The 7887-nt window shown below is 48.3% G+C and overlaps 1 protein-coding gene across 1 annotated transcript; it reads right to left on the reverse strand.

Annotated features, from left to right (window-relative positions):
- Nucleotides 1-4480: 4480 nt before the first annotated feature.
- On the reverse strand, nt 4481-7160 carry Sox17 (SRY-box transcription factor 17). The gene is made up of 2 exons (XM_075967058.1): nt 6614-7160; nt 4481-6128 (listed from the first exon to the last, which is right to left on the reverse strand). Exons 1-2 carry the CDS (start codon nt 6918-6920, stop codon nt 5167-5169), a joined length of 1269 nt encoding a protein of 422 aa, XP_075823173.1. The 5' UTR covers nt 6921-7160; the 3' UTR covers nt 4481-5166.
- Between the last annotated feature and the right edge of the window lie 727 nt (nt 7161-7887).

Consider the following 7887-nt stretch of genomic DNA (forward strand, 5'->3'; position numbering starts at 1 on the left):
AACAACTTGCAGGTGCCAGCTCTTTCCTCGTGGGCTGCAGAGATTGAGCTCAGGTTGTCAGTATCAGAACTATTACTTATTGAACCATTTTTATGGCCTAAGAATAAGTCCTTATTCTTGTATTCAATCAAATTGTTTTTGCTCGGAGCTGCTAAGTGCTTTATACAATAAAGAGCACCATTATTAATCACAACATTGTGTTTGCACCTGCCGCATACCAAACACTGGGACATGATCATTTTTTAATATTCTTGATGAAGTTAGAAGGGTCAGTAGTAGGAATTCTGAGTTTACGTATGGGCCACCATGCAGTGTGAATTCAGAAAGAAGGCACAAGGCAACCTTCTTATTTAGAAGAGCAAGAAAAAGGCATTATAGTGAAAACGGAGGAAACAAAGCTAGACCTCAGGCCAGAGATCTTGTGAAATACGGAGTGGGTCATGGGCTCGAGCCCATCCCTCAACCTCCTCCAAGCCAGGACACTGAAACCATTTTTCTTCAGAAGAATCTTTTGGACCCAGAAGGAAGCACCTTGTAAGCAGGAAGAATAGATTTGTGCTGAAATAATGGTTGGAAAATACTTCGCCCTGTCAAAACAAATCATAGAAACATGATGGGGGGGTTGGTTATTGGACTTAACAGATACTGTCTGTGATAGATACTGTCTGAGTATTTAAAACAAAATAAAACACGTAAAAGTTTAAGATTATGTAAATCTATTTGGTTCCTAGCACTCCGTTCCACTTTCTTGAATGCCTTTCCTTGTGTGTCTGCTTTTCCTTACCAGGACCACCGCAGACTTAAAAACTCCATGGGTGTTGCTGGCAGAGTGAGACAAAGACAAGTGAAGTAACCTCACTGGGATATCATTCATCTCTTATCCTCTTGTACAGTTTGCAAACTGACTTCAAGTTTAGCTCTGGTAGCTCTAAAGAGCTTACTCTATGTCCTCACAGGAAAACAACTTTCTCGTTACTGCTTTCAGAGGTGTGCAGACGCCATAGCTGAAGTCTGGATATGTCCGACCAGAAAGAGATTGGATTCTCACCTCTAGACACTTGCAAAGAACCTCGAAAACAGAGATGAGGAAAAACAAATTTGCTCATAATGAATTTATTCCAAAGATAAACAGTAAAAAGTTGAGATAAATTTTATATACTTTTTAATTAGAAATGATTAGCTGGGATTGAACTAAATCATGGACAGGCAAAGCACCTGCCCAGCACTTGCCAGATTCTGAGTTCTACCTCCACGATTGATCACTGAGTAGGCACCTGGATCCCTTCATCTGCGTGTAGCAACTTACAAACGTGATAATGTCTGAGTCAAGTCTCAACATTTTTTCACATTTTACACCCTACCTGTGCTGGCTAGTTTGATGTCAACTTAGCACAAACTAAAGCTACCAGAGAGGAGAAAGCATCAACCCAGACAATGTCTCCATAAGAGCAGGACATAGGCAAGCCACTAGAGCAATTTTAAAACTTGTCATTGGTGTGGGAGAGGGCCCAGCCCATTGTGAGTGGGGTCACCCCACCCTATTAGAAAGCAAACTGAACAAGACTATGGGGAGCAAGCCAGTAAGCAGATCATCAGCTCCTGCCTTCAGGTTCCTGCCCTATTAGAGTTCCTGTCCTGACTCCCTTTGATGATGAACAGCAATGTGGAAGTGTAAGCCAAATAAACCCTTTCCTCCCCAACTTGCTTTTTGTCATGATGTTTCATCAGAGCAATAGTGACCCTGACTAAGACACCATCTTTCATTTTAATAATGATGTCTTCGGTGAGCTCCAAAGCCTTTTCCTGATTTTGCCACCAAGGCCTATATTCCTTTAATTAAAAGCAAAGATTTAAGAACAATAGGCATTTTAGAAGTCTGTTGCTGATTACAGCTGCCTCTCCAAAAAAAAAAAAATCCCATTTATAGCTAGCCTGGATGGACTCTCTGTTTGATTTTTCACGTGTTGTTGCAATTGTTTTGTTCTGTAATGTGAATCAAATCTGTCTTGGTGAATGCTAGGCAAGCACTGTACTCTGACACTGAACTACAGCTCCCTTATTCTGTGTATTCGCTAATTCAGTCCTTTCAAATCCAGTCAGGTGGGAGTGGGCTAGAGAAGCCCCAAGGTCGGTCTTCTCTGTCTCTTTGTGGTCCCGTGGTGGCTCAGAGGTAACTGGGCTTTTCACACAATAGCCCAGGAATTCCAGGGACACAAGAAACAAAATCTAAAAATCCCTCCCACATGTCAGTCCCAGAACTGCCTTAAGTTCACTTCTGTTGCCTTTCACTGAGTTAGACTAGCAAATCCCGCTCCAATAAAGTGTGGGAACGAATGAGGTACGGGCACAAATGCCCGAAGTAGGCATTTGGGACCAAGCTTAGAATTTAACAATCACCAACACAGCATCACCAAGAAACGTTCCCACCTGTGTCTGTCCCGTAGGTTCCTTTTAAACACAAGAGGATAATATTCATTTCTCTTTCCTTGAGTCATGTCAAAAGAAGGAACGCCTGCCATTTGTTTTGGAGGCTGTTTCCTGATAAACACCGAAGCTTCTGTAACCCTTGGATGGTAGTGAAGAGCCACTGGCTGCCAGAATTTTACCTAAGCACTCAGGGGCTGTGCTACGTTCGCGTGCGCCTATTACCAGGGAGGAGTCTTTTCAGCCAATCATCTTAAGGCAAATCCAAATATGCAAATGTATAAGGCTGCTGGGAACTCAGCAGAAAAGCTGCCCTGAGATGACTGTCAAATGGCAAAGCAATCCTTAGTAGATGCTTCGTTCCCTTTACCCGAATGCTTTAGAAAGAAAAGAAATTTGCCTCTGCCAATTGTCGATGGGGATGAGAGGACCTCCATCCAGATAACATTGCTTAATAATTTTAGCTATCTTGTCTTCCCACCTGTATCTTAGAAATGGTTAAAAAGGTAACTTAATCAGAGTTTGGACTTTGCCCTAAGCACTCTATCTCCCTTTCTCCTCCTTACTTTCTTTATTTTGTTAAGAGATAGCAGACAAGCTTTCCACAGCATTTCTTTGGACGCAGGCACTAAAATGTGTAGAGAAATCTGACCTGGCCATGTAGCCTTGAAAGTGAGCCTGGGCAACCCCACTGCTTACTACACAGTCTACAGAGGACTCCTGAGAACTCCCTGAAAATGAATTCAGGCTGGGAGCAGAGTACCCTCTCTGGGATCAGAGAAAGAACCAATAGAGGATAAGGGAGAGCCCTGAATGAGAATTAGCCCTGAAGCCAAGCATAGCGTGTGTCCCTTTAGTCACAACACTTAGAAGGCAGAGGCAGAAGGATCTCCATGAGTTTGAAGCCAGTCTAGTCTACACAGTGAGTTCCAGGACAGCCAGAGCTGCTTAGTAAGACCCTATGGGGTGGGGGGAACGACAACAGATCAGCCTAGGGAATGCAGCTTGATTGTAGGACACTTGCCTAACATTTACAAGACAGGTACTGCGAGGAAGACAGAAAAAAAATAGGTTAGATAACCACTCTGAGGTGAACTTTAAGTTTCTAAATAGAAATTTTTAAATGATTTATAGTCACTTCTAGTATGTCCAACAAAATAGGCTCAATCTTTGCCAACTAGCATTCAGAAACCCCATTTTAAAAATGTGCATTGCCATTTTCAATAGAACCCAGTCAATGCATCAGCTTAGAGCTCTTCACCATATAAATACATGCTGATCAGAACGTGAATCCCAGTGCTCACCTCTGATGTGGGATGTTCCTTCACCATATAAATACAGGCTGAGCAGAAGGTGAATCCCAGTGCCCACCTCTGATATGAAATGTTCCTTGGTATGACAACACACCTCTACTCATACACAAGGGGACTCTATATTAAGAGCCAGTAATGGGACTGGGTGGCAGCTCTGTGGTGGCCGCTTTTACCTGCTTTGCCAGAAGCCATGGCTTCAGTCCCTAGCATGTTTGGGTGGAGAGGAGATCGGCTTTGCAAACGTGGCAGGCTTTGCTTTGTTTTCACTTGGGAAACAGTGCCCAACTGGAAGGCTTGCTCACAAACTGCAGAACGACGCTGAGGAAACACCTGGCACAGGAAATGCCCACGACAAGCCATCAGTTCCCATGGTCTGAATTGCAGCAGCCAGCACAGGTTTACAGAAGCTAAGGCTGAAGCCTTGTACCTCTTTCTTCATGGTGGGGTGTGAAGGACACATGCTGGACCTGGCTCAATTCTTCACATGTGTAAAACATACTGCACACACACAATCACTGAGAAACCTGGGTTTGAAACTTGCAAAATATTGAAAAGCAACCATTCACATGTGTTAACGATAGTAAAATACCCTGCTGAAATTATATACTGAAGCTCACTAACCGTCACAAAACAAATTTTATTTTGATTAGTTTCCGTGACTCTAAAAGTGTGGGCATTAAAAGCAAATTTCGTGGGATGAGGGATCAAGACTTTTGGAAGAAAAGACAAGTGGCAAACACACATTATCTGAAAAGCCCCTTTATGCAGGTCAAGGTTAGGTCTGAAAAAATAAACCAGAATTGTTTGGACAATCTCTTATTAAAGTTTACAGAATTATAAACATTTACAACATATTTTTTAGAAACTAGTGTCATTTGGAGTGTACAAAACAAGTTCAAGCTGTGGGAAATTTTTCGTAGCTGAACAATACCATTACATCTCAACATCCTAACTGTATATTTAGGGTTTCTTGAAAGTATTTAGGTGTACCATTGTAAGAAATGAAACCTACAATCAGCAATACACTTCTAATTTGTGATATTCACGGTATCTTTAAATTACCTTCAGATAAAACCAATGTGATAGAGATTGATTTTTAAAAGATTCCAGATTTTATTTTTTTAGATTGAAAAAACACGAAGGACAAAATTTCTTCGGATCAAAACACTTTCGAGAAATGGAATAAGTTGGTGAGATATTAAAAACTGGTTGAAACTGAACCAGTGGTGTAGGGGGAAGAAGTCCCTCAATACATTTTAAACAAAATCTCATATAGCCCCTGAACTGTTCAAGTGGCAGACAAAATAAATTACCATAAATTATACGCCAAGACAACTTAAAAACAAAACAGCTTGACGCTAAGGATTTCCTTAGCGCTTCCAGGAAGTGTGTAACACTGCTTCTGGCCCGCAGGTCGGGTAGGCAACCGTCAAATGTCAGGATAGTTGCAGTAGTAGACCGCTGAGCTAGCGTCGGACACCACGGAGGAAATGGCTCCGTGGCTGTCTGAGAGGTTCACACCGCAGTCATGTCCCTGGTAGGGAAGACCCATCTCGGGCTTATACACAAAATGTAGATACTGTTCGAATTCCGTGCGGTCCACCTCCCCTAGGAGCTCGGTGGGCTGGTTGGGGTCCGTGCCCTCCCGGCAGGGCAGAGCCTCGGGAGGGGGCGAAGGCTGCCCCGGGCCATGCGCGGGGTGCTGATGCTGCTGCGGAGGCGGCGGCGGCTGCGGCGGTGCCTGCGGTTGCAGCGGCTGCTGGGGTTGCGGATGGAAACCGCGCCCGGCGCTTGCGGCGGGGGAGCCCATGGCGCCGTAGTACAGGTGCAAGGCGCTGGGGGGCGCCAGGATCCCTGGCATCGCAGGACCCGAAGGGTCTGGTCCCACTCGCACGGGGCCCGCGGGAGGCTCGGCGGGCACCGTGTAGTCCGAGACCTGTGCGTAAGTGTAGGCGCTGGCCCCCGGGCACTCTCCCGGCAGCGGTGCAGCGAAGAAGGCCGGGTCCTGCTCCACGCCATCCAGCGGGGATGTGTCCGGAGTGGGCAGAGGGTAGCCGTCGAGCGCAGGGGCGCCCAGGCCCTGGCAATCGCGGTAGTGGGAGCCCATATGCGGGGGCAGCAGCGGCGGGCCGGCCGCGAACCCGGGCTCCGGGAAAGGTAAGCCCAGGCCGTCCATAGCCACGCGACCGCCCTCCGCGCCCAGCGCGCCGGCCTGGGGCTCCGCCAGGTGTAGGAAGCCTCCCTCCACCCGCTTCATGCGCTTCACCTGCTTGCGCCGCCGCGGCCGGTACTTGTAGTTTGGGTGATCCTGCATGTGCTGCACGCGCAGCCGTTCGGCCTCCTCCACGAAGGGCCGCTTCTCTGCCAACGTCAATGCCTTCCAGGACTTGCCTGCAGGGGAGGTGGAAAGGCCCGCGGGGTTACCCAACTGAGTCCCCCGCACCCAGGAGCCTCTCCCGTGCAACCTTCAACTGGGCGACCCGTCGAGAAACCGAGTCGAATTAGGATGAAAGTCTTGGGCCTCCTTAAAGACCTTCTAGAGGAGCCTTCCTCCCTTACTTATCTCCCCTTAATTCGAAAAACTAGCAAAGTTCTCTGGGCCGGGAAGAGGTCGGGCCAGTGGTGTCCCGGTGGCGGTTCAGAAGCGCTGAGAAACCCTTGTATTTGCCTTTGGGTGCCCAAAGACCAAAGCTCCCAAAGACCAAAGCCAAATGCTGCTTTGGTGAGAGAAGGAGCCGGAGGAAGGGAGAGTCGATAGCACACGGGTTTTGTCGGGCGCAAGACTGGGGGAGGGGGGGGAAGGACACCTTTTGGTTTTAGAAGTGGCTCAGCGATTCGCTGGAGCACGCAAAGTGGCCTGGGTCCCCGGGACTCACCTAGCATCTTGCTCAGCTCCGCGTTGTGCAAATCCGGGTTCTGTTGTGCCAGCCGCTTGCGCTCGTCTTTAGCCCACACCATAAAGGCGTTCATCGGCCGCCGAATCCGGGACTCTGCCTTGGCTCGACTCGAGGTCCCGGCTGGCGCCCCGCTACTCGCTACCACCTCGCCTTTCACCTTTACGTCCCCGAGGGGGCTCAGGGACTCGGCCCAGGGGCAGGGGCCCAACCCTGCCATCACCGCGGGCAGCGCGCTCCGGGGCTGGCTCTGGTCGTCACTGGCGTATCCCGCATCCGGGCTGCTCATGGCGCTCCAGACCGACCCCGCGCTCCGCTACCCGCCACGGGACACGCCGCTTCCCCCCGACCCTGAGGCAGGGATGGGGAGCAAGCTAGAGATGCCCAGAGGGACGCGTTAGGTCCGCGCGGGCTGGAACCTCCCGCTGCTCTCCTGGCTAGTCCTAAACTACCGCACCGACGGCGACCAGTTCTACCCAGTAACACTGTGGGTGTCCCCCGGCCGCCGGCCCTTTTCTATATAGATGCGGCCAATGGCGCGGCGGGGGCGGGCCGGACCGTAGTCGTTCTGCCCCCGCCCAGCCGGTGGTCCGAGTCCCAAGTCCCTATTCAACCCCACACCCGCCCCTTTCCCCTCCCCCGGTGGAGCGCCAGGACTACACCTGCCAGGGGGAGAAACTGGCTGGAGCCGGGCTCTGGCGCCAAGTCCTCTCTCTGACTCGGGAAATAGGAGTGCAGAAATTCAGCTGTCTAGGGGTGCTCACTGTACCGGAAGATTGGAGCACTAGCCACAAGGTGGTTCACATTAACATACTAGATATCCACTCCACTCTTTGAAAAAAAAAACTTTATTACCCGAGGCAATCACCTTCATATGGTGTTTTTCAGGGAAAAAAAAATCCTGTTCTCCCAAGAGCTCATCATGCTTACATCCTATTAAAAATGTCGAAGGTAAATTGTATTTTTTAAAAACGAAGTTTAACATAAAATGTTACATCGCCGATATTTCACCCATGAATCAAAAGTTCAAGTCAACCCTGGGAAATTCTATATCAAACACAAAATACACATCAGAAAAGCTGCTCGTGCGTGTTTAATAAATAAAAGAGGGAAGGCCTGGTTTTATTTCTAAAGACTTACAAGAAACCATGGTTCCATCACAAAAATATAATATAAAATAAAAGGCAAAGAGAGCGGCGCTGTGATGTTCGTTAGCGGAAAAGAGTCAGCCCATTTAAACCACAGAACCCACAATG

The sequence above is a fragment of the Microtus pennsylvanicus genome, chromosome 3 (assembly GCF_037038515.1).
Source record: "Microtus pennsylvanicus isolate mMicPen1 chromosome 3, mMicPen1.hap1, whole genome shotgun sequence".
Taxonomy (NCBI): Eukaryota; Metazoa; Chordata; class Mammalia; order Rodentia; family Cricetidae; genus Microtus; species Microtus pennsylvanicus.

What these genes read in the sequence shown, in the direction of transcription:
- Sox17 (XM_075967058.1), bottom strand. Translation starts at nt 6,920, where the DNA reads ATGAGCAGCCCGGATGCGGGATACGCCAGTGACGACCAGAGCCAGCCC. An exon ending in GGAGCTGAGCAAGATGCTAG is followed by an intron (nt 6,129 to 6,613) that starts GTGAGTCCCGGG and finishes CCTCCCCTGCAG; the next exon opens with GCAAGTCCTGGAAGGCATTG.